Raw genomic sequence first — 27,838 nt, forward strand, 5'->3', positions numbered from 1 at the left:
CACAGCACCAGCGCGCTCTGTCCTTATCCCAGAGCAATCGCGCTTGCCTCTTAATTCTGGCAATTTAGATAATACTTCTGTCAGGGTATTATTCATAATAGTAGCCATGTCTTGTAAAGTGATTTGTATGGGCGTCTCTGATGTACTTGGCGCCACAATATCACGGGCCTCCTGAGCGGGAGGCGAAGGTACTGACACGTGAGGAGAGTTAGTCGGCATAACTTCCCCCTCGTTGTCTGGTGATAATTCCTTTACAGATAAAGACTGACCTTTATTATTTAAAGTGAAATCAATACATTTAGTACACATATTTCTATGGGGCTCCACACTGGCTTTCAAACATAGTCAACAAACAGATTCATCTGTGTCAGACATGTTTAAACAGACTAGCAATGAGACTAGCAAGCTTGGAAAACACTTTAAAATAAATTTACAAGCAATATAGAAAACGCTACTGTGCCTTTAGGAAGCACAAAAAACTGTCACAGTTGAAATAACAATGAACCAAATCAGTTATAGCAACCAAATTTTCACAGTAAATGTATTAAGTTAGCAGAGCATTGCACCCACTTGCAAATGGATGATTAACCCCTTAATACCCAAAACGGATAATCAAATAGAGAAAAAAACGTTTTTAACACAGTCAACACACTGTCACAGGTCTGCTGTGACTGATTACCTCCCTCAAAAATGACTTTTGAAATCCCTTGAGCTCTCTAGAGACGTCCTGGGTCATGCAGGAAGAAGCAGGAAGACTGAGACTGAATTTTTACTGCGCAAAAAAGCGCTAAAATAGGCCCCTCCCACTCATTATTACAACAGTGGGAAGCTCAGTTAACTGTTTCTATGCAGAAATGTAAGTCAGCCATGTGGAAAAATTCATGCCCCAATAAGTTTTATCACCAATGTACCTCACAAAAAACGATTAAACATGCCAGCAAACATTTTAAACATCCTTTTTTAAAGAGTATGTATCTCTATTGATAAGCCTGATACCAGTCCTTCTACTGCATCTTAAGGCTTATTAAATTACTTCAGTATTAGTAGCATTTTCTTAGTCAAATTCCATTCCTTAGAAAATTACTTTACTGCATATACATTAATCAGCCTGATACCAGTCGCTTTCACTGCATTTAAGGCTGTACTTACATTACATCGGTATCAGCAGTATTTTCTTAGTCAATTCCATTCCTTAGAAAAATATTTTACTGCACATACCTTATTTGCAGGAGACCCCGCACGCTATTCCCTTTCTGAAGTTACCCCACTCCTCAGAATGTGCGAGAACAGCCAGTGGATCTTAGTTACTTCTGCTAAGATCATAGAAAACGCAGGCAGATTCTTCTTCCAAATACTGCCTGAGAAAAAAACAGCACACTTCGGTGCCAAAATAACAAACTTTTGATTGAAGAAATAATTAAGTATAAAACACCACTCTCCTCTCACGACCTCCATCTATGTTGAGGGTTGCAAGAGAATGACTGGATATGACATGTGAGGAGAGGAGCTATATAGCAGCTCTGCTTTGGGTGATCCTCTTGCAACTTCCTGTTGGGAAGGGAATATATCCCATAAGTAATGGATGACCCGTGGACTGAATACACTTAACAAGAAAAACCTCTGATAAAACTAGGATTACTGCTTACCCTTCCCCCTAATGGGGACACTGTCAGCCTTTCTGCGTTAACACAGTCTCTGCAGAAAATATGACTGAACATACCTCATTGCTGTATAGCAAGAAACTGTTCCTCACACTGAAGTTTTCCTGTACTCCTCAGCTTCTGTGGGAACCGCAGTGGACCTTAGTTACAAATGCTAAGATCATCCTCCTCCAGGCAGAAATCTTCATCTATGTCCTGCCTGAGAGTAAATAGTACAACACCGGTACCATTAAAAAATAACAAACACTTGATTGAAGATAAAATAAAACTAACAGTTTAACACCTCTTCTCTTTACTCTTTCCTGCTTAGAGCCAGCAAAGAAAATGACTGGGGGGTGGAGTTAAGGGGGGAGCTATATAGACAGTTCTGCTGTGGTGCTCTCTTTGCTACTTCCTGTCAGGAAGGACAATATTCCACAAGTTAGGATGAATCCGTGGACTCGGTACATCATGCAAAAGAAAGTAAGTTATGGGGAAGAGGGAGGGATATTTAAGCTTTGTTGGGTGTCTCTGCCTCCGGGTGGCCAGGAAAGGTAATTACCATAGTTTAACATTTTTCGTTGACTCTCACTGCCAATAGAAGGAAAGTGTTTTCACTTTTTCTTTTGGTTATTTGGTACATGTGTATTTCCCCAAGCTATGTGCATCAGGTGTACGTGTCCATAACTAATAAGCTGCAGGTTCATTACACTTACCTGTCAACACCTTTGTCTACCTTGCATACCTCGGCTGCAGAAGACTGCTTCCTGTAGACATGCCCATCAGAGACAGTGCAAGCCTGGTACCTAGAATCTCCCAAGGAACAGCATCTACAGCACAGGGGATTTGCAAATAAATCTGAATTTTACCTGGGGAGGGCTGTGTTACAAAAGAAGTACACTATAAACAAGGGGATTGATGGGCCTTTGTACCCCTCTATCCTTCATAGGCACCCTGAGGAGGAAATAGTTCTGAGATTGGTTAGCTAACCTCAACATGTAGATCAAATACAGGAAGAAAAAATATCCTTTCAAGGAACATCGCTGCACCTAAGCCCCAGATGTACAAACTCATTTACATTGCTCATGTCATAAGTTTGTAACAGTTATTTTTTAAATTTATTAATTTTTGGTGCATTTTTTATTCTTAAAGTACAGAGTTGATATTAACCAAAGTATGTAATACAGCGAGGGAATGAAGAGAAATAGAGAACTTTTAAATAAAGACACTGTCAGCTGAAAATCTTTTATTGGCAAACTCGAAGAGGAAAAAAAATAAAATAAAAATACATATTTACTGATAAATTAAGCTAGGATTTGCTACAAACACACAGACCTCATCCATCATACACTTAACAGAGAAAACACAATAGACCACAAGGAATGCAGAGAAAGAAAATATACTCCATTATAAATACTAGGCATGTTTCAGTATAAATATACATGTAATGCTCTAAAGATTTACTGCTTCTACTGCTAGTTCACAGTGGCCAAGGAAATATAAATGAGGTTTTGTGCTCATAATTCCTGGGCTTCCCCCCCCCCCCCCTTAAACACGGCAAACTAGAGGCACAATCAAAAGGATTATACCTGCACTTAGCAGTGCTATCCAGGCTCTTTAGTCCCTGACTTAATAGGGATATGACCACAAAATAGTTGCTGCATATTGAAAGGTTACAGAAAAGAAAACCAGAAAGTAAATGAAGCAGGTGTTGCATTTACATCATTCATTGTATCATTGCTCCCTATATTACGTCCCCATAATGGCATACAATTGCATCATTTTAAATTATCGTATTACTTCATAACTCCTTTTCATAGAACCTCAGTGGGGAATTTTTTTTTATTTTTTTAAGGAATATGGAACAATTATTGCACCGGTTATATGAGAAAAAGAGGCTATGCAGGGAAAAATTCAGTTATTAGTGGAAGGTATAACTTGATCCATGACGTTAAAAAATGAGCTTATCTGAAAGGGGAAAAAAAACAAAACACACTATAGGTTCTTCATTACATTATCACTAGGCAAGTTGCACAGCCTGACATGTGGGCAAGCTTGCACCACACCATTGTTACAATGAAAAAACCCGTATCCTGTATATAGCTTGTACAGCTAAATGTAAGTGCTATGATTAACTACAAGAGCTCATCTGGAGCATGTTAAGTGCTCAGCAGAATCTGACATGAAGCACTTGATTAAAAATAATATTTACAAATCTTTTTTGTCAAGTCCTTCAGAAACATGAATAAAAGGAAAGACAGCACAAGGGGTACAAGTTAGGTGCAACAAAACTTTTACAAATCCAGGGATGTTAGGTCACTGAAGTCACAGTCAAAGAGTTCACTAACACCCTCACTGTTCTCCAAACCAAAGTGGTACTCCTGAGAAAGAGGAGGGGAAAGGCTGATAAATTCATCTGGCAAAAAGTCCGGCAGAGAATCAGTGGGTTCTGTTAGGAGGGCAGCTGTGGAAACAGGAGAGAGTTGGAGACCCACTGATGTGTACTCAAGAGGAATGTCAGCCACAGGAGAAAGAAGACTCCCTAGAGAACAGGGGAAAGAAAAAAAAAAGTTGTTATACCATGATTACAGCCTGCAACATAGAATACTTTTCATCTAATATAACGTATCTAATTAAACAATAAAAAAAAAAAAAAACTATAAAAAGCTAAAATGTGTGTGGTAGCCATCTAAATTGGCTATCCCTATTGATGCTGAATAAAAGAAAAATATGCCAGCTTGGTAGAGACCTATGGAAATTGCAAAAAAGTTATGTCACTTCATTTGTCAACAAATCTCTTTTATACATAATCTGTTAGCCACATACTAAGTACAAAGGAATTTTTTTTTTACCGTTTATCCCTTGAAAGTGATGGTAAATTCGCCAGCATAAAAACAAAATTTATGCTTGACTGATAAATGTATTTCTTTCCAGGCATGGAGAATCCACAAATTAATTCCAATTAGTAGTGGAATATTCACTCGTGCCCAGAAGGCAAAGAGCACCCCAGCAAAGCTGTTAAGTGTCACTTCCCTTACCCATAATCCCCAGTCATTCGGCCAAAGGAAAATAGAAAAACATAATTTATGTAAGAACTTACCTGATAAATTCATTTCTTTCATATTAGCAAGAGTCCATGAGCTAGTGACGTATGGGATATACATTCCTATCAGGAGGGCCAAAGTTTCCTAAACCTCAAAATGCCTATAAATACACCCCTCACCACATCCACAAATCAGTTTAACGTATAGCCAAGAAGTGGGGTAATAAGAAAAAAGTGCGAAAACATAAAAAAATAAGGAATTGGAATAATTGTGCTTTATACAAAAAAATCATAACCACCACAAAAAAGGGTGGGCTTCATGGACTCTTGCTAATATGAAAGAAATGAATTTATCAGGTAAGTTCTTACATAAATTATGTTTTCTTTCATGTAATTAGCAAGAGTCCATGAGCTAGTGACGTATGGGATAATGACTACCCAAGATGTGGATCTTTCCACGCAAGAGTCACTAGAGAGGGAGGGATAAAATAAAGACAGCCAATTCCTGCTGAAAATAATCCACACCCAAAACAAAGTTTAAATCTTATAATGAAAAAAACTGAAATAAGCAGAAGAATCAAACTGAAACAGCTGCCTGAAGTACTTTTCCACCAAAAACTGCTTCAGAAGAAGAAAACACATCAAAATGGTAGAATTTAGTAAAAGTATGCAAAGAGGACCAAGTTGCTGCTTTGCAAATCTGATCAACCGAAGCTTCATTCCTAAACGCCCAGGAAGTAGAAACTGACCTAGTAGAATGAGCTGTAATCCTTTGAGGCGGAGTTTTACCCGACTCGACATAAGCAAGATGAATCAAAGACTTTAACCAAGACGCCAAAGAAATGGCAGAGGCCTTCTGACCTTTCCTAGAACCGGAAAAGATAACAAATAGACTAGAAGTCTTCCGGAAATTTTTAGTAGCTTCAACATAATATTTCAAAGCTCTAACTACATCCAAAGAATGCAACGATTTTTCCTTAGAATTCTTAGGATTAGGACACAATGAAGGAACCACAATTTCTCTACTAATGTTGTTAGAATTCACAACCTTAGGTAAAAATTCAAAAGAAGTTCGCAACACCCCCTTATCCTGATGAAGAATCAGAAAAGGAGACTCACAAGAAAGAGCAGATAATTCAGAAACTCTTCGGGCAGAAGAGATGGCCAAAAGGAACAAAACTTTCCAAGAAAGTAATTTAATGTCCAATGAATGCATAGGTTCAAACGGAGGAGCTTGAAGAGCCCCCAGAACCAAATTCAAACTCCAAGGAGGAGAAATTGACTTAATGACAGGTTTTATACGAACCAAAGCTTGTACAAAACAATGAATATCAGGAAGAATAGCAATCTTTCTGTGAAAAAGAACAGAAAGAGCAGAGATTTGTCCTTTCAAGGAACTTGCGGACAAACCTTTATCTAAACCATCCTGAAGAAACTGTAAAATTCTCGGAATTCTAAAAGAATGCCAAGAAAAATGATGAGAAATACACCAAGAAATATAAGTCTTCCAGACTCTATAATATATCTCTCTAGATACAGATTTACGAGCCTGTAACATAGTATTAATCACAGCGTCAGAGAAACCTCTTTGACCAAGAATCAAGCGTTCAATCTCCATACCTTTAAATTTAAGGATTTCAGATCCTGATGGAAAAAAAGGACCTTGTGACAGAAGGTCTGGTCTTAACGGAAGAGTCCACGGTTGGCAAGAGGCCATCCGGACAAGATCCGCATACCAAAACCTGTGAGGCCATGCCGGAGCTACCAGCAGAACAAACGAGCATTCCTTCAGAATCTTGGAGATTACTCTTGGAAGAAGAACTAGAGGCGGATAGATATAGGCAGGATGATACTTCCAAGGAAGTGATAATGCATCCACTGCCTCCGCCTGAGGATCCCGGGATCTGGACAGATACCTGGGAAGTTTCTTGTTTAGATGGGACGCCATCAAATCTATTTCTGGAAGTTCCCACATTTGAACGATCTGAAGAAATACCTCTGGGTGAAGAGACCATTCGCCCGGATGCAACGTTTGGCGACAGATAATCCGCTTCCCAATTGTCTACACCTGGGATATGAACCGCAGAGATTAGACAGGAGCTGGATTCCGCCCAAACCAAAATTCGAGATACTTCTTTCATAGCCAGAGGACTGTGAGTTCCTCCTTGATGATTGATGTATGCCACAGTTGTGACATTGTCTGTCTGAAAACAAATGAACGATTCTCTCTTCAGAAGAGGCCAAAACTGAAGAGCTCTGAAAATTGCACGGAGTTCCAAAATATTGATCGGTAATCTCACCTCCTGAGATTCCCAAACTCCTTGTGCCGTCAGAGATCCCCACACAGCTCCCCAACCTGTGAGACTTGCATCTGTTGAAATTACAGTCCAGGTCGGAAGCACAAAAGAAGCCCCCTGAATTAAACGATGGTGATCTGTCCACCACGTTAGAGAGTGTCGAACAATCGGTTTTAAAGATATTAATTGAGATATCTTTGTGTAATCCTTGCACCATTGATTCAGCATACAAAGCTGAAGAGGTCGCATGTGAAAACGAGCAAAGGGGATCGCGTCCGATGCAGCAGTCATAAGACCTAGAATTTCCATGCATAAGGCTACCGAAGGGAATGATTGTGACTGAAGGTTTCGACAAGCTGCCATCAGTTTTAGACGCCTCTTGTCTGTTAAAGACCTAAAAAGGTTTCCCTTGTCTGAGGAATCAATGAACTTTTGGGTAAATTGATCCTCCAACCATGTTCTCGAAGAAACAATACAAGTCGATTCGTATGAGATTCTGCTAAATGTGAAGACTGAGCAAGTACCAAGATATCGTCCAAATAAGGAAATACCACAATACCCTGTTCTCTGATTACAGACAGAAGGGCACCGAGAACCTTTGTAAAAATTCTTGGAGCTGTAGCAAGGCCAAACGGCAGAGCCACAAACTGGTAATGCTTGTCCAGAAAAGAGAATCTCAGGAACCGATAATGATCCGGATGAATCGGAATATGCAGATATGCATCCTGTAAATCTATTGTGGACATATAATTCCCTTGCTGAACAAAAGGCAAGATAGTCCTTACAGTTACCATCTTGAACGTTGGTATCCTTACATAACGATTCAATATTTTTAGATCCAGAACTGGTCTGAAGGAATTCTCCTTCTTTGGTACAATGAAGAGATTTGAATAAAACCCCATCCCCTGTTCCTGAACTGGAACTGGCATAATTACTCCAGTCAACTCTAGATCTGAAACACAATTCAGAAATGCTTGAGCTTTTACTGGATTTACTGGGACACGGGAAAGAAAAAATCTCTTTGCAGGAGGTCTCATCTTGAAACCAATTCTGTACCCTTCTGAAACAATGTTCTGAATCCAAAGATTGTGAACAGAATTGATCCAAATTTTTTTGAAAAAACGTAACCTGCCCCCTACCAGCTGAGCTGGAATGAGGGCCGCACCTTCATGTGGACTTAGAAGCAGGCTTTGCCTTTCTGGCTGGCTTGGATTTATTCCAGATTGGAGATGGTTTCCAAACTGAAACTGCTCCTGAGGATGAAGGATCAGGTTTTTGTTCTTTGTTGAAACGAAAGGAACGAAAACGATTATTAGCTCTGTTTTTACCCTTAGATTTCTTATCCTGTGGTTCCTTTCCCACCAGTAACAGTTGAAATAATAGAATCCAACTGAGAACCAAATAATTTGTTACCCTGGAAAGAAATGGAAAGTAGAGTTGATTTAGAAGCCATATCAGCATTCCAAGTCTTAAGCCATAAAGCTCTTCTAGCTAAAATAGCTAGAGACATAAACCTGACATCAACTCTGATAATATCAAAGATGGCATCACAGATAAAATTATTAGCATGCTGAAGAAGAATAATAATATCATGAGAATCATGATGTGTTTCTTGTTGCGCTAAGGTTTCCAACCAAAAAGTTGAAGCTGCAGCAACATCAGCCAAAGATATAGCAGGTCTAAGAAGATTACCTGAACACAGATAAGCTTTTCTTAGAAAGGATTCAATTTTCCTATCTAAAGGATCCTTAAACAAAGTACCATCTGACGTAGGAATAGTAGTACGTTTAGCAAGGGTAGAAATAGCCCCATCAACTTTAGGGATTTTGTCCCAAAATTCTAATCTGTCAGACGGCACAGGATATAATTGCTTAAAACGTTTAGAAGGAGTAAATGAATTACCCAATTTATCCCATTCTTTGGAAATTACTGCAGAAATAGCATTAGGAACAGGAAAAACTTCTGGAATAACCACAGGAGATTTAAATACCTTATCCAAACGTTTAGAATTAGTATCAAGAGGACCAGAATCCTCTATTTCTAAAGCAATTAGAACTTCTTTAAGTAAAGAACGAATAAATTCCATTTTAAATAAATATGAAGATTTATCAGCATCAACCTCTGAGACAGAATCCTCTGAACCAGAAGAGTCATCAGAATCAGAATGATGATGTTCATTTAAAAATTCATCTGTAGGGAGAGAAGTTTTAAAAGATTTTTTACGTTTACTAGAAGGAGAAATAACAGACATAGCCTTCTTTATGGATTCAGAAACAAAATCTCTTATGTTATCAGGAACATTCTGCACCTTAGATGTTGAAGGAACTGCAACAGGCAATGGTACTTTACTAAAGGAAATATTATCTGCATTAACAAGTTTGTCATGACAATCAATACAAACAACAGCTGGAGGAATAGCTACCAAAAGTTTACAGCAGATACACTTAGCTTTGGTAGATCCAGCACTAGACAGCGATTTTCCTGTAGTATCTTCTGAATCAGATGCAACGTGAGACATCTTGCAATATGTAAGAGAAAAAACAACAACATATAAAGCAAAATTGATCAAATTCCTTAAATGACAGTTTCAGGAATGGGAAAAAATGCCAAAGAACAAGCTTCTAGCAACCAGAAGCAATGAAAAATGAGACTTAAATAATGTGGAGACAAAAGCGACGCCCATATTTTTTAGCGCCAAATAAGACGCCTACATTATTTGGCGCCTAAATGCTGTTTGGCGCCAAAAATGACGCCACACCCGGAACGCCGACATTTTTGGCGCAAAATAACGTCAAAAAATGACGCAACTTCCGGCGATACGTATGACGCCGGAAACGGAAAAGAATTTTTGCGCCAAAAAAGTCCGCGCCAAGAATGACGCAATAAAATGAAGCATTTTCAGCCCCCGCGAGCCTAACAGCCCACAGGGAAAAAGTCAAATTTTTGAAGGTAAGAAAAAATGATTAAATCAAATGCATTATCCCAAATATGAAACTGACTGTCTGAAAAATAAGGAAAGTTGAACATTCTGAGTCAAGGCAAATAAATGTTTGAATACATATATTTAGAACTTTATAAACAAAGTGCCCAACCATAGCTTAGAGTGTCACAGAAAATAAGATTTACTTACCCCAGGACACTCATCTACATGTTTGTAGAAAGCCAAACCAGTACTGAAACGAGAATCAGCAGAGGTAATGGTATATATAAGAGTATATCGTCGATCTGAAAAGGGAGGTAAGAGATTAATCTCTACGAGCGATAACAGAGAACCTATGAAATAGACCCCGTAGAAGGAGATCACTGCATTCAAATAGGCAATACTCTCCTCACATCCCTCTGACATTCACTGCACGCTGAGAGGAAAACCGGGCTCCAACTTGCTGGGGAGCGCATATCAACGTAGAATCTAGCACAAACTTACTTCACCACCTCCATCGGAGGCAAAGTTTGTAAAACTGAATTGTGGGTGTGGTGAGGGGTGTATTTATAGGCATTTTGAGGTTTGGGAAACTTTGCCCCTCCTGGTAGGAATGTATATCCCATACGTCACTAGCTCATGGACTCTTGCTAATTACATGAAAGAAAATGAATTTATCAGGTAAGTTCTTACATAAATTATGTTCTCTTTCATGTAATTGGCAAGAGTCCATGAGCTAGTGACGTATGGGATAGCAATACCCAAGATGTGGAACTCCACGCAAGAGTCACTATAGAGGGAGGGATAAAATAAAAAGCCATTTTTTGCTGGAAAAAAAAACTTAATCCACATCCCAAAATATAAGTTTCTCATAAACTAAAAGAAAAGCTTAAAACATAAGCAGAAGAATCAAACTGAAACAGCTGCCTGAAGAACTTTGCTACCAAAAACTGCTTCCGAAGACGCAAATACATAAAAACGGAAGAATTTAGTAAATGTATGCAAAGACCAAGTTGCTGCTTTGCAAATCTGATCAACTGAAGCTTCATTCTTAAAAGCCCACAAACTGGAGTCTGATCTAGTAGAATGAGCTGTAATTCTGAGGCGGGGCTTGACCCGACTCCAAATAAGCTTGATGAATCAAAAGCTTTAACCACGAAGCCAAGGAAACGCAGAAGCCTTCTGACCTTTCCTAGAACCAGAAAAGATAACAGACTAGAAATCTTCATGAAATCTTTAGTAGCTTCAACATATTTCAAAGCTCTTACCACATCCAAAGAATCTAAGGATCTCTCCAAAGAATTCTTAGGATTAGGACACAAGGAAGGGACAACAATTTCTCAATTTAAATTCATACCTAAGGTTGTGAATTCTAACATTAATAAAGTCCGCAAAACCACCTTTTCCTGATGAAGAATCAGAAAAGGAGATTCACAAGAAAGAGCAGATAATTCAGAAACTCTTCTAGCAGAAGAGATGGCCAAAAGGAACAACACTTTCCAAGAAAGTAATTTAATGTCCAAAGGATGCATAGGCTCAAAAGGAGGAGCCTGTAAGGCCTTCAAAACCAAGTTAAGACTCCAAGGAGGAGAGATTGATTTAATGACAGGCTTGATACGAACTAAAGCCTGTATAAAACAGTGAATATCAGGAAGCTTAGCAATCTTTCTGTGAAATAAAACAGAAAGAGCAGAGATTTGTCCCTTCAAGGAACTTGCAGACAAACCCTTATCCAAACCATCCTGAAGAAACTGTAAAATTCTAGGAATTCTAAAAGAATGCCAAGAGAATTTATGAGAAGAACACCATGAAATACAAGTCTTCCAAACTCGATAATAAATCTTCCTAGAAACAGATTTACGAGCCTGTAACACAGTATTAATCACTGAGTCAGAGAAACCTCTATGACTAAGCACTAAGCGTTCAATTTCCATACCTTCAAATTTAATGATTTGAGATCAGGAAAAACAGACCTTGAGAAAGAACGGAAGTGGCCAAGGTTGGCAACTGGACATCCGAACAAGATCCTCATACCAAAACCGGTGAGGCATGTTGGGGTCACCAGCAACAAACGACTGCTCCATGATGATTTTGCAGATCACTCTTGGAAGGACTAGAGGCAGGAAAATATAAGCAGGTTGATAACACCAAGGAAGTGTCAATGCATCCACTGCTTCTTCCGCCTGAGGATCCCTGGACCTGGACAGGTACCTGGGAAGTTTCTTGTTTAGATGAAAAGCCATCAGATCCATTTCTGGAAGACCCCACATCTTAACAACCTGAAAAAAAAACAAATCTGGATGGAGGGACCACTCCCCCAGATGTAAAGTCTGACGGCTGAGATAATCCGCTTCCCAACTGTCTATACCTGGGATATGAACCGCAGAAATTAGACAGGAACTGGATACAACCCAAACAAGTATTCGAGATACTTTCCCACCCTGATGATTGACATATGCCACAGTTGTGATATTGTCTGTCTGAAAACAAATGAACGGTTCTCTCTTCAACAGAGGCCAAATCTCAAGAGCCCTGAAAATCGCAAAGTTCCAAAATATTGATTGGTAATCTTGCCTCTTGAGATTTCCAAACCCCTTGTGCTGCCAGAGATCCGCAAACAACTCCCCAACCTGAAAGACTCGCATCTGTTGTGATCACAGTCCAGGTTGGACGAACGAAAGAGGCCCCTAGAATTATACGATGGTGATCTAACCACCAAGTCAGAGATAGTCAAACATTGGGATTTAAGGATATTAATTGTGATATCCTTGTATAATCCCTGCACCTTTGGTTCAGCATACAAAGCTGGAGAGGTCTCATATGAAAACGAGCAAAGGGGATCGCTTCCGATGCTGCAGTTATGAGACCTAAAATTTTCCATGCACATAGCTACTGAAGGGAATGACAGACTGAAGGTTCCAACAGGCTGAAACCAATTTTAATTTTCAAAAGAGTTTTTTTAAAGTCAGTAAGACATACAAATCATTAAGCGGTTGTACATAATATAAATCGATAAATTTACAGGATAGCATAACTCCGACATCTGTTCATGTAATGATAATTAGAAACCAAAACATCCATTTCTTTCCTTGTTTTGAGAGAAAGCTAAAGTAATGGTAACATATCTTAAATGATACATACAAACCCGCAGAGTATTTATCATAGAGCTGACTATAGCTATACATCAAAAACAATAGCTCTCTTTCATTGGCCCCCTATAACTAAAATGTAGGCCTCTCTTGGGCCTGTATCCATGCAAAAATGATATTCGGGGCTATTAACAGACTTGTGATAGGTAGGAGAATCTACAATTTACCGCCTTGCACCATATTTAAAGACATCATAAATCTGATTGTTTCTATCACATGTTTATAAAGGTTCAACAGTCAGGACTGGATGCTTTGTTAGCGTTTAACTCACTATACTAAAACAAAAATTAAAAGAAAGAACAATTAACCAATCTCATGGTCTAACTAGAGAAATGCATAACAAATTTGAAAACAGTGCATCTGCTCAGAACTAATATCCCAGCCAACCTAACCCACCTTGTTAAGCCTGAGTGGTTATCCATATACACTTTCAATTAATTGTGGTGTAGTATTAACTATGAAACTATTCAGAGAGTTTTCTTTTGGGTATAACACAATTTGATGAAATTGATTAATGTTATGAACACCCGGCAGCAGTCCCGGCCGTAGACCACCAGAGGGGTGTTGATATTGCTATACCTTATTTACACCTTTTCTTACCAATATCTGAGACCGCATCTGCATCAATATCCCTTTTTCAATTACATATGTGTGTCCCCCCCCCCGGGGCCCCCCCTAAACCCCATAGGAAACACTTTTAGGTGTTGAAGGGCATGAATACATTCGCTATACCTCCATAATGTCAAAAGCGCAAGGTTTTCCATAAAGGCTCACTACTAGCGTGCTACAGAGTGCTGCAAATAGTCTGCTGGGATAACAAATATAAATGATACACCTAACATTATCACTTAATCATAAACATAGGTTAACAAGTTTAAAACCCACTCAAACCAACAATATACAACTTCTTTAACGATACCATTGATTTATCAAGCTGGCCTTAATTTGTCCCAGTATTTGTGCATTATAGACTGACTGTTAGAGGCTTTTCTTCCAGAGTTGCAAAACATGTCCATCTGCCAAATTTGAGCCGCATCCGTGAGAGGCAAGAAGTTGTCAGTGTATGCTACGGACCTGGGTTTGCCTCCATTTCCCTGTTGGAGGAGTGCTTCGAATTCATGCCGCGGGACAGCTTGACCACGGGAACTGAGCTTCTTGGTTTGGTTAGCAGCTATTATCCAGTTTGTGCCGACGCCATCACTGTCCTTATACGTTGTGTCAGCCCTGAGAGGGACTCTACGCTCAGGACTCCCCTGTAGCTGATCAGTCATTGGTAGTTTATTAGTTTGTCGGGGCATCTTTTTTCGGTATGACCTCAGGGAAGACGACAGTTCTCACTATTGTTTCCTTATTGCTTTGTAGAGGGGAAACCGCGGGAGCGCCCTTGGACGCAGCTCCGACCTCCACAGCCTTGTCTTCTTTAGCTTTTGCTCTGCTCCCTAAGTCGAAGTATGCCAAGTGTGATTGTGTGAAAAAGTCCCAAGGAGCTCTATCTATGCATTAAGTCCATAAAGCAATGCTCCAGTCTCATCATAATGGCGTAGATGCAGTTCTCATAAGTAGTTTCCACTGTGGCAGCCATATTTGCTACGCAGTATTAGATTTCTTTGTAGACTCGAAATTTCTTTTCTCTAGGTCTCTTTGCTTGTTCATAGAAGCTGAATAAGAGTGAGAGAGTAATATTTGATCTCCAGCCCTGACAATGACCCTCGGGAAACCGAGGGGGGTAGCGCTGCCTGTCCTGAGCCGCCGCTCCAGGCTTTACTGTCCGTTCCTATGTTCCGGCGTCACAAATACAGAGAACTATCCGGTTTTCTTCAAACAGACCACTGCATCAACAGTGCCAATCGTATTGTGCTGTAAGTCGCTGTAAAAAGTACCCCAAACCGGCGGGTTATTAGGCAATCGGCTGGAGCATTAAGAAAGTGCGACCGTTCCCAGTCGCTGCTTGGACACGCCCCCAGGCTGAAACCAATTTTAAACGTCTCTTGTCTGTTAGAGACAGAGTCATGGACATTGAATCTATCTGGAAACCTAAAAAGGTGACCCTTGTCTGAGGAACCAAAGAACTTTTTGGTAAATTGATCCTCCAACCATGTTTTCGAAGAAACAACACTAGTTGATTCGTGTGAGATTCTGCAGAATGTAAAGACTAAGCTAGTACCAAGATATCGTCCAAAATAAGGAAACACCAAAATACCCCGCTCTCCAATTACAGAGAGTAGGGCACCAAGCACCTTTGAAAAGATTCTTGGAGTTGTCGCTAGGCCAAACGGAAGAGGGACAAATTGGCAATGCTGGTCTAGAAAAGAGAATCTCAGAAACTGATAATGATCTGCATAAATCGGAATATGAAGATATGCATCCTGTAGGTCTATTGGACATATAATGCCCATGCTGAACAAAAGGCAGAATAATCCTTAGTCACCATTTTGAAAGTTGGTACACCTACATGATTCAAAATGTTCAGATCCAGAACTGGTCTGAATGAAATTCTCTCTCTTTGGGACAATGAATAGATTTGAATAAAACCCCAGACCCTGTTCCTGAAACGGAACCGGCATGATTACCCCTGAAAACTCCAGGTCTGAAACACTACAGGAAAGCCTGAGCCTTTATTGGATTTGCTGGGATGCGCAAGAGAAAATATCTTCTCACAGGAGGTCTTACTCTGAATGCTATTCGGTACCCCTGAGACAATACTCAGAATCCATTGATTTTGGACAAAATTTGTCCAAACATCCTTGAAAAATCTTAATCTGACCCCTACCAGCTAAACTGGAATGTGGGCCGCACCTTCATGCGGACTGGCTTTGGTTTCTTAAATGGCTTTGATTTATTCCAATTTGAAGAAGGTTTCCAACTGGAAACAGATTCCTTGGGGGAAGGATTAGGTTTCTGTTCCTTAATTTTGTCAAAAGGAACGAAAACGGTTAGAAGCTTTAGATTTACCCTTAGGTCTTTTATCCTGAGGCAAAAAAACTCTTCCCCCCAGTGACAGATGAAATAATCGAATCCAACTGAGAACCAAATAGCTTATTACCTTGGAAAGAAAGAGATCGCAATCTGGACTTAGAAATCATGTCAGCATTCCAAGATTTAAGCCACAAAGCTCTTCTAGCTAAAATAGCTAAAGACATAAATTTAACATCAATTTTGATGATATCAAATATGGCATCACAAATAAAATGATTAGCATGTTGAAGCAAGCTAACAATGCTAGACAAATCAGAATCTAATTCTTGTTGCACTAAATTTTCCAACCAAAAAGTTGATGTAGCTGCATCATCAGCCAAAGAAATTGCAGGCCTGAGAAGATGACCAGAATATAAATAGGCTTTCCTTAGATAAGATTCAAGTTTCCTATCTAAAGGATCTTTAAAAAGTACTATATTCCATAGGAAATATGGTACGTTTAGCAAGAGTAGAGATAGCCCCATCAACTTTGGGGATCTTTTCCCAAAATTCCAATGTAACTGCTGGCAAAAGATACATTTTTTTTAAACCTTGGAGGAATAAAAGAATTACCAAGCCTATTCCATTCCTTAGAAATCATATTAGAAATAGCATCAGGAACTGGAAAAACCTCTGGAGTAACCACAGGTGGTTTATAAACATAATTTAAACGTTAACTAGTTTTAATATCAAGAGGACTAGTTTCCTCAATATCCAATGTAATCAACACTTCTTTTAACAAAGAACAAATATACTCCATTTTAAATAAATAAGTAGATTTGTCAGTGTCAATATCTGAGGAAGGATCTTCTGAATCAGATAGATCCTCATCAGAGGATAATTCATTATGTTGTTGTTCATTTGAAATTTCATCAAATTTATGAGAAGTTTTAAAAGACCTTCTACGTTTATTAGAAGGCGGGATGGCAGACAAAGCCTCCTGAATAGAATCAGCAATAAAATCTTTAAGATTCACAGGTATATCTTGTACATTAGATGTTGAAGGAACAGCAACAGGCAATGTACTATTACTGATGGACACGTTATCTGCATGTAAAAGTTTATCATGACAACTATTACAAACCACAGCTGGAGATAAAATCTCCAACAAGTTAACAACAAATGCACTTAGCTTTGGTAGAATTGTTATCAGGCAGCAGGGTTCCAACAGTGATTTCTGAAACAGGATCAGATTGAGACATCTTGCAAAATTTAAGAGAAAAAAATAAAAATAAAGCAAAATTATTAATTTCCTTATATGGCAGTTTCAGGAAAGGGAAAAAATGCAAACATAGCCCTCTGACATAGAAAAAAAAAAACATAATTTATGCTTACCTGATAAATTTATTTCTCTTGTAGTGTGTTCAGTCCACGGGTCATCCATTACTTATGGGATATATTCTCCTTCCCAACAGGAAGTTGCAAGAGGATCACCCAAGCAGAGCTGCTATATAGCTCCTCCCCTCACATGTCATATCCAGTCATTCAACCGAAACAAGACGAGAAAGGAGAAACTATAGGGTGCAGTGGTGACTGGAGTTATAATTTAAAATTTAGAACCTAACTCAAAAAAGACAGGGCGGGCCGTGGACTGAACACACTACAAGAGAAATAAATTTATCAGGTAAGCATAAATTATGTTTTCTCTTGTTAAGTGTGTTCAGTCCACGGGTCATCCATTACTTATGGGATACCAATACCAAAGCTAAAGTACACGGATGATGGGAGGGACAAGGCAGGAACATTAAACAGAAGGAACCACTGCCTGTAGAAACTTTCTCCCAAAAACAGCCTCCGAAGAAGCAAAAGTGTCAAATTTGTAAAATTTTGAAAAGGTATGAAGTGAAGACCAAGTTGCAGCCTTGCAAAACTGTTCAACAGAGGCCTCATTCTTAAAGGCCCAGGTGGAAGCCACAGCTCTAGTGGAATGAGCTGTAATTCTTTCAGGAGGCTGCTGTCCAGCAGTCTCATAGGCTAAACGTATTTTGCTACAAAGCCAAAAAGAGAGAGGTAGACGAAGCCTTTTGACCTCTCCTCTGTCCAGAGTAAACGACAAACAGAGAAGTTTGCCGAAAATCTTTAGTTGCCTGTAAGTAGAACTTCAGGGCACGGACCACGTCTAGATTATGCAAAAGACGTTCCTTCTTTGAAGAAGGATTAGGACATAATGATGGAACAACAATCTCTTGATTGATATTCCTGTTAGAAACAACCTTAGGTAAAAACCCAGGTTTAGTACGCAGGACTACCTTGTCTGAATGAAAGATCAGATAAGGAGAATCACAATGTAAGGCAGATAACTCAGAGACTCTTCGAGCCGAGGAAATAGCCATCAAAAACAGAACTTTCCAAGATAAAAGCTTAATATCAATGGAATGAAGGGGTTCAAACGGAACACCCTGAAGAACTTTAAGAACCAAGTTTAAGTGCCACGGAGGAGCAACAGCTTTAAACACAGGCTTAATCCTAGCCAAAGCCTGACAAAAAGCCTGTACGTCTGGATTCTCTGCCAGACGCTTGTGTAAAAGAATAGACAGAGCAGAAATCTGTCCCTTTAGTGAACTAGCCCTTTACTAAACCCTCTTGTAGAAAGGACAATATCCTAGGAATCCTAACCTTACTCCATGAGTAACTCTTGGATTCAGACCAATATAAATATTTACGCCATATCTTATGGTAAATTTTTCTGGTAACAGGTTTCCGAGCCTGTATTAATGTATCAATAACCGAATCCGAAAACCCACGCTTTGATAGAATCAAGCGTTCAATTTCCAAGCAGTCAGCCTCAGAGAAATTAGGTTTGGATGGTTGAAAGGACCCTGAATTAGAAGGTCCTGCCTCAGGGGTAGAGACCATGGTGGACAGGACGACATGTCCACTAGGTCTGCATACCAGGTCCTGCGTGGCCACGCAGGCGCTATCAGAATCACCGATGCTCTCTCCTGTTTGATCCTGGCAATCAGTCGAGGTAGCAACGGAAAAGGTGGAAACACATAAGCTATGTTGAAAACCCAAGGGGCTGCTAGTGCATCTACCAGCACCGCTCCCGGGTCCCTGGACCTGGATCCGTAACAAGGAAGCTTGGCGTTCTGGCGAGATGCCATGAGATCCAGATCCGGTTTGCCCCAACGACGAATCAGTTGAGCAAATACTTCCGGGTGAAGTTCCCACTCCCCCGGATGAAAAGTCTGGCGACTTAGAAAATCCGCCTCCCAGTTCTCCACGCCTGGGATGTAGATCGCCGACAGGTGGCAAGAGTGAGACTCTGCCCAGCGAATTATCTTCGAGACTTCCAACATCGCTAGGGAACTCCTGGTTCCCCCTTGATGGTTGATGTAAGCCACAGTCGTGATGTTGTCCGACTGAAATCTGATGAACCTCAGTGTTGCTAACTGAGGCCAAGCTAGAAGAGCATTGAATAACATAATTTATGCTTACCTGATAAATTCCTTTCTTCTGTTGTGTGATCAGTCCACGGGTCATCATTACTTCTGGGATATTATCTGCTCCCCTACAGGAAGTGCAAGAGGATTCACCCAGCAGAGTTGCTATATAGCTCCTCCCCTCTACGTCACCTCCAGTCATTCGACCAAAGACCAACGAGAAAGGAGAAGCCAAGGGTGTAGTGGTGACTGAATTATAATTTAAAAAATATGTACCTGCCTTAAAAAACAGGGCGGGCCGTGGACAGATCACACAACAGAAGAAAGGAATTTATCAGGTAAGCATAAATTATGTTTTCTTCTGTTATGTGTGATCAGTCCACGGGTCATCATTACTTCTGGGATACCAATACCAAAGCAAAAGTACACGGATGACGGGAGGGATAGGCAGGCTCATTATACAGAAGGAACCACTGCCTGAAGAACCTTTCTCCCAAAAATAGCCTCCGAAGAAGCAAAAGTGTCAAATTTGTAAAATTTGGAAAAAGTATGAAGCGAAGACCAAGTTGCAGCCTTGCAAATCTGTTCAACAGAGGCCTCATTCTTAAAGGCCCAAGTGGAAGCCACAGCTCTAGTGGAATGAGCTGTAATTCTTTCAGGAGGCTGCTGTCCAGCAGTCTCATAGGCTAAACGTATTATGCTACGAAGCCAAAAAGAGAGAGAGGTAGCAGAAGCTTTTTGACCTCTCCTCTGTCCAGAATAAACGACAAACAGGGAAGAAGTTTGGCGAAAATCTTTAGTTGCCTGCAAGTAGAACTTGAGGGCACGAACTACATCCAGATTGTGTAGAAGACGTTCCTTCTTTGAAGAAGGATATGGACACAAGGATGGAACAACAATCTCTTGATTGATATTCCTGTTAGAGACAACCTTAGGTAAGAACCCAGGTTTAGTACGCAGAACTACCTTGTCTGAGTGAAAGATCAGATAAGGAGAATCACAATGTAGGGCTGATAACTCAGAGACTCTTCGAGCCGAGGAAATAGCCATTAAAAATAGAACTTTCCAAGATAACAATTTTATATCAATGGAATGAAGGGGTTCAAACGGAACACCCTGTAAAACGTTAAGAACTAAGTTTAAACTCCATGGCGGAGCAACAGTTTTAAACACAGGCTTGATCCTAGCTAAAGCCTGACAAAAGGCCTGGATGTCTGAATTTTCTGACAGACGCCTGTGTAACAAGATGGACAGAGCTGAGATCTGTCCCTTTAATGAGCTAGCCGATAAACCCTTTTCTAAACCTTCTTGTAGAAAAGACAATATCCTAGGAATCCTAACCTTACTCCAGGAGTAATCTTTGGATTCACACCAGTATAGGTATTTACGCCATATTTTATGGTAAATCTTTCTGGTAACAGGCTTCCTAGCCTGTATCAGGGTATCAATAACCGACTCAGAAAAACCACGTTCAATCAAAAAATCAAGCGTTCAATTTCCGAACAGTCAGCTTCAGAGAAGTTAGACTTTGATGTTTGAATGGACCCTGAATCAGAAGGTCCTGTCTTAGAGGTAGAGACCAAGGCGGACAGGATGACATGTCCACTAGATCTGCATACCAAGTCCTGCGCGGCCATGCAGGCGCTATTAGAATCACTGATGCTCTCTCCTGTTTGATCTTGGCAATCAATCGAGGAAGCAGCGGGAAGGGTGGAAACACATAAGCCATCCTGAAGTTCCAAGGTGCTGTCAAAGCATCTATCAGAACCGCTCCCGGATCCCTGGATCTGGATCCGTAGCGAGGAAGTTTGGCGTTCTGGCGAGACGCCATGAGATCTATCTCTGGTTTGCCCCAACGTCGAAGTATTTGGGCAAAGACCTCCGGATGAAGTTCCCACTCCCCCGGATGAAGAGTCTGGCGACTCAAGAAATCCGCCTCCCAGTTCTCCACTCCCGGGATGTGGATTGCTGACAGGTGGCAAGAGTGAGACTCTGCCCAGCGAATTATCTTTGATACTTCTATCATTGCTAGGGAGCTTCTTGTCCCTCCCTGATGGTTGATGTAAGCTACAGTCGTGATGTTGTCCGACTGAAACCTGATGAACCCCCGAGTCTTTAACTGGGGCCAAGCTAGAAGGGCATTGAGAACTGCTCTCAATTCCAGAATGTTTATTGGCAGGAGACTTTCCTCCTGACTCCATTGTCCCTGAGCCTTCAGAGAATTCCAGACAGCGCCCCAACCTAGAAGGCTGGCGTCTGTTGTTACAATTGTCCAGTCCGGCCTGCTGAACGGCATCCCCCTGGACAGATGTGGCCGAGAAAGCCACCATAGAAGAGAGTTTCTGGTCTCTTGATCCAGATTCAGAGTGGGGGACAAATCTGAGTAATCCACATTCCACTGACTCAGCATGCACAATTGCAGCGGTCTGAGATGTAGGCGTGCAAAGGGTACTATGTCCATTGTTGCTACCATTAAGCCGATCACCTCCATGCATTGAGCTACTGACGGGAGTTGAATGGAATGAAGGACACGGCATGTATTTAGAAGCTTTGTTAATCTGTCTTCTGTCAGATAAATCTTCATTTCTACAGAATCTATAAGAGTCCCCAAGAATGGAACTCTTGTGAGAGGCAAGAGAGAACTCTTCTTTTCGTTCACTTTCCATCCATGCGACCTTAGAAATGCCAGAACTAACTCTGTATGAGACTTGGCAGTTTGAAAGCTTGAAGCTTGTATCAGAATGTCGTCTAGGTACGGAGCTACCGAAATTCCTCGCGGTCTCAGAACCGCTAGAAGGGCACCCAGAACCTTTGTGAAGATTCTTGGAGCCGTAGCCAATCCGAATGGAAGGGCTACAAACTGGTAATGCCTGTCTAAGAAGGCAAACCTTAGATACCGGTAATGATCTTTGTGAATCGGTATGTGAAGGTAAGCATCCTTTAAATCTACTGTGGTCATGTACTGACCCTTTTGGATCATGGGTAAGATTGTCCGAATAGCTTCCATTTTGAACGATGGAACTCTTAGGAATTTGTTTAGGATCTTTAAATCCAAGATTGGCCTGAAAGTTCCCTCTTTTTTGGGAACCACAAACAGGTTTGAGTAAAACCCTTGTCCTTGTTCCGACCGCGGAACCGGATGGATCACTCCCATTAATAATAGATCTTGTACACAGCGTAGAAACGCGTCTTTCTTTATTTGGTTTGTTGACAACCTTGACAGATGAAATCTCCCTCTTGGGGGAGATAATTTGAAGTCTAGAAGGTATCCCTGAGATATGATCTCTAGCGCCCAGGGATCCTGGACATCTCTTGCCCAAGCCTGGGCGAAGAGAGAGAGTCTGCCCCCCACTAGATCCGGTCCCGGATCGGGGGCCCTCGGTTCATGCTGTCTTAGGGGCAGCAGCAGGTTTTCTGGCCTGCTTGCCCTTATTCCAGGACTGGTTAGGTTTCCAGCCTTGTCTGTAACGAGCAACAGCTCCTTCCTGTTTTGGTGCAGTGGAAGTTGATGCTGCACCTGCTTTGAAATTCCGAAAGGGACGAAAATTAGACTGTCTAGCCTTAGCTTTGGCTTTGTCTTGAGGTAGAGCGTGGCCCTTACCTCCTGTAATGTCAGCGATAATTTCTTTCAAACCGGGCCCAAATAAAGTTTGCCCCTTGAAAGGTATATTAAGTAATTTGGACTTAGAAGTTACATCAGCCGACCAGGATTTTAGCCACAGCGCCCTACGTGCCTGAATGGCGAATCCTGAATTCTTAGCCGTAAGTTTGGTTAAATGTACTACGGCCTCCGAAATGAATGAATTAGCTAGTTTAAGGACTCTAAGCCTGTCCGTAATGTCGTCCAGCGTAGCGGAACTAAGGTTCTCTTCCAGAGACTCAATCCAAAATGCTGCCGCAGCCGTAATCGGCGCGATGCATGCAAGGGGTTGCAATATAAAACCTTGTTGAACAAACATTTTCTTAAGGTAACCCTCTAATTTTTTATCCATAGGATCTGAAAAAGCACAGCTATCCTCCACCGGGATAGTGGTGCGCTTAGCTAAAGTAGAAACTGCTCCCTCCACCTTAGGGACCGTTTGCCATAAGTCCCGTGTGGTGGCGTCTATTGGAAACATCTTTCTAAATATTGGAGGGGGTGAGAACGGCACACCGGGTCTATCCCACTCCTTAGTAACAATTTCAGTTAATCTCTTAGGTATAGGAAAAACGTCAGTACTCGCCGGTACCGCAAAGTATTTATCCAACCTACACATTTTCTCTGGTATTGCAACAGTGTTACAATCGTTAAGAGCCGCTAAGACCTCCCCTAGTAATACACGGAGGTTTTCCAATTTAAATTTAAAATTTGAAATATCTGAATCCAATCTGCTTGGATCAGAACCGTCACCTACAGAATGAAGCTCTCCGTCCTCATGCTCTGCAAGCTGTGACGCAGTATCAGACATGGCCCTAGAATTATCAGCGCACTCTGTTCTCACCCCAGAGTGATCACGCTTGCCTCTTAGTTCTGGTAACTTAGCCAAAACTTCAGTCATAACAGTAGCCATATCTTGTAATGTTATCTGTAATGGCTGCCCAGATGTACTAGGCGCCATAATATCACGCACCTCCCGGGCGGGAGACGCAGGTACTGACACGTGAGGCGAGTTAGACGGCATAACTCTCCCCTCGCTGTTTGGTGAAATTTGTTCAATTTGTACAGATTGGCTTTTATTTAAAGTAGCATCAATACAGTTAGTACATAAATTTCTATTGGGCTCCACCTTGGCATTGGAACAAATGACACAGGTATCTTCCTCTGAATCAGACATGTTTTAACACACTAGCAATAAACATGCAACTTGGTTACAATCTTATTTAACAAAAAACGTACTGTGCCGCAAAGAAGCACTAAACGATTAAATGACAGTTGAAATAATGAACTGAAAAAAAAACAGTTATAGCATCACTCTTTAAAAACAACACAACTTGTTAGCAAAGGTTTGTTCCCATTAGTAAAGTAACACTAATTAAATTTTAAACATAAAAATCACAGAGCAACGTTTTAAAACACAGTCACTACATAAGTCTCACAGCTCTGCTGAGAGAATCTACCTCCCTTCAAAGAAGTTTGAAGACCCCTGAGTTCTGTTAGAGATGAACCGGATCATGCAGAAAATACAAGAGTAATTGACTGGAAATTTTTGATGCGTAGCAAAGAGCGCCAAAAACGGCCCCTCCCCCTCACACACAGCAGTGAGAGAGAAACGAAACTGTCAGAATCAAAACAAGCAAACTGCCAAGTGGAAAAATAATGCCCAAATATTTATTCACTCAGTACCTCAGAAATGCAAACGATTCTACATTCCAGCAAAAACGTTTAACATGAATTAAATACCTATTAAAAGGTTTAATGTACTTTTACAGAGTAATTCCGGTGAAATACCATCCCCAGAATACTGAAGTGTAGAGTATACATACATGTCATTATAACGGTATGGCAGGATTTTCTCATCAATTCCATTCAGAAAATAAAAACTGCTACATACCTCAATGCAGATTCAACTGCCCGCTGTCCCCTGATCTGAAGCTTTTACCTCCCTCAGATGGCCGAGAAACAGCAATATGATCTTAACTACTCCGGTTAAAATCATAAGAAAAACTCTGGTAGATTCTTCTTCAAACTCTGCCAGAGAAGTAATAACACGCTCCGGTGCTATTGTAAAATAACAAACTTTTGATTGAAGTTATAAAAACTAAGTATAATCACCATAGTCCTCTCACACCTCCTATCTAGTCTTTGGGTGCAAGAGAATGACTGGAGGTGACGTAGAGGGGAGGAGCTATATAGCAACTCTGCTGGGTGAATCCTCTTGCACTTCCTGTAGGGGAGCGGATAATATCCCAGAAGTAATGATGACCCGTGGACTGATCACACATAACAGAAGAAATAAAACCACCATGAAAGCTATTTTAGGTGCATTCTAAAGCTAAAGGTAATCGAAGAAACAGTCAAAGCAGCCTGATGTGGGAGCTTTCTGGTAGGTCAATTTATTCTAGACGTGTGCATATATTCGGCATTCGGTAGGTAAAAGAATGCTGAATATATCTGCGATCTGAGGCATTCGGATTTTTCCGCTGCCAGATTATTTTTTAGGAAAGAAAGGGAGGTAGAAATTGCTTTATGTCTCAGACCACAGCTGTATTTGAGTGCACCTTGTTTGAGGATTTCCTATTGGTTTAGAGCCGAGGGTGGGTGGGGGTGGGTGTCACCCTGACGTAGTAATCGGATCCTGAGGCTTGTATGTTGGCGGCAATAGTGGCTTTTACACACCAGGAAAAAAAGACGCCCCACACTGCAACAGATTTCACAAGCTTTCAAAAGTTTGGCCCACTATGAACTAACGGAACTAAGGAGGATACACTATATTTGATGTGCTTATTATTGTTCGCTATCTTGCGAGTACAATTGTTGCCTGTGTAATTTTCATTAAAGTTTGGCTCTACACTTGAATCGTGTCCTGCGCTTCTCTCCTTTTTTAGGCTATACTGTGTTTGGGTTTCTGGATATACCCATTTAAAGGGACACTGAACCCAAAATTTTTCTTTTGTGATTCAGATAGAGCATGCAATTTTAAGCAACTTTCTAATTTACTCCTATTATCAAATTTTCTTCATTCTCTTGGTATGATTGTTTGAAAAGCAAGAATGCAAGTTTAGATGCCGGCCCAATTTTGGTTAACAACCTGGATTGTCCTTGCTGATTGGACAGCACCCATAAAAAAGTGCTGTCCATGGTTCTGAACCAAAAAATTGCTGGCTCCTTAGCCGAGATGTCTTTTTCAAATAAAGATAGCAAGAGAACGAAGAAAAAATAATAGAAGTAAATTAGAAAGTTGCTTAAAATAGCATGCTCTATCTGGATCATGAAGGAAAAAATTTGGGTTCAGTGTCCCTTTAAGAGAAGCAGCAGGATTTAACGTATTGGGAGTTTCCAGCGTTTCAGAAAATATTTATTCATCATGAACTTCATATGAACAATATAAGTATCTGTATTTTTTATTACATGTATTTTTATTTTATGTGATACTTCCATGCAATTATACTACAGTATTTTGAGCAGCAGAACCAAGAACAGCATTAAGAACAATACTTATTATTGTCCACAATATTTATATATTTTATTTCTTATACTCTGAGGTTGATTTTTTTTTTTTTTTTTATTATTGTATATTTTATATACATATATTTTTTGTACATTATATCTGGCTAGACTAGCGCTACTCAATTACTCCTGATAGTAATTTTCTCTTGTGTATTTGGAATTTGTTTACCTAAATAATAATGAATCGTGAATATATTGTCTAATTTGTTATACATACAAAAACTGTGCAGTATAATCCTTAGTGTGATTGCCGACCTTACCTTGTTCACAAGAAAGTAGTCCTGAGCAGACAGTCTGAGCAGCATTCAGACTAGGTGATCCTGCATGATCTTGGGCAATAGGAGCCTGATCATAATGAGGAACTTTGTGGGGGCTTTTGACTGGGCTGCAAACTCCAGAGCTATCATCTGGACAGAGAAACACATCAATAGGTCCACGAGTGCTTTTCAGAGAAATCTGCAGACCCTGTTAGATAACAAATCTCCTTAAAACCAGCATAACACAAGAAAATTCTTAGTTTTAACCCACTTATTTTATCCACTATTTCTCCAAATATATGCTATAAATTGTGATTACAAATCTTAAATGCAATGCATTTAGAGGTATTTTCTACTTCAATGAAATCTAAACCGATACCATACTCTTAACTCACATTCTAAAAAAAATAAAATTAAAAAATTCAGCTCTAAAAAAATAAATGCACTTCCACTAATTTTGCTGAAGCACATTTTGTATGTTTTCTGAAAATGTATATCTAATCTAGTATTACCTCAGAGGGATCAGAGACTTGCATCTGTGTTTCGGGGGGAGCCTTTATGACCATTAACATCCGTTCTGATGGATCGGCAATGCTACGCAAATCTTGACAGGTCACATAGCCTAAAGTGCTTCATTGGTGTTAAGGTTTCTACAGCTTAAGACTAAAAAAAAAAAAACTTTACTGGGAGATCTTTGAATTCTCCTTCCCTCCAAAAAACAGAAAATTTATGCTTACCTGATAAATTAATTTCTTCTACGATATGACGAGTCCACAGATTTCATCCTTGTGGGATTTATCCTCCTGCTAACAAGTGGCAAAGAGCACCACAGCAGAGATGTATATATATAGCTTCTCCCTTCCCTCCACCTCCAGTCATTCGACCGAAGTTAGGAAGAGAAAGGAAAAGCCAAGGTGCAGAGGTGACTGAAGTTTACAAAAAAAACATAATTTATGCTTACCTGATAAATTCCTTTCTTCTGTTGTGCGATCAGTCCACGGGTCATCATTACTTCTGGGATATAACTCCTCCCCAACAGGAAATGCA

At 40.4% G+C, this 27,838-nt stretch overlaps 1 protein-coding gene across 1 annotated transcript in view; it reads right to left on the bottom strand.

Moving 5' to 3' along the window:
• Positions 1-2,871: 2,871 nt before the first annotated feature.
• Positions 2,872-27,838, bottom strand: part of E2F1 (E2F transcription factor 1) — a 157,773-nt gene continuing 132,806 nt past the window's right edge. The window contains exons 5-7 of the mRNA XM_053712844.1: positions 27,304-27,418; positions 26,795-26,999; positions 2,872-4,182 (exon numbers count right to left, since the gene is read on the bottom strand). Of these exons, the coding sequence (XP_053568819.1) occupies positions 3,935-4,182; positions 26,795-26,999; positions 27,304-27,418 (568 nt within the window). The 3' untranslated portion in view covers positions 2,872-3,934. The remainder of the gene's footprint in view (positions 4,183-26,794; positions 27,000-27,303; positions 27,419-27,838) is intronic.

This window comes from Bombina bombina, chromosome 1 (genome assembly GCF_027579735.1).
Source record: "Bombina bombina isolate aBomBom1 chromosome 1, aBomBom1.pri, whole genome shotgun sequence".
Taxonomy (NCBI): Eukaryota; Metazoa; Chordata; class Amphibia; order Anura; family Bombinatoridae; genus Bombina; species Bombina bombina.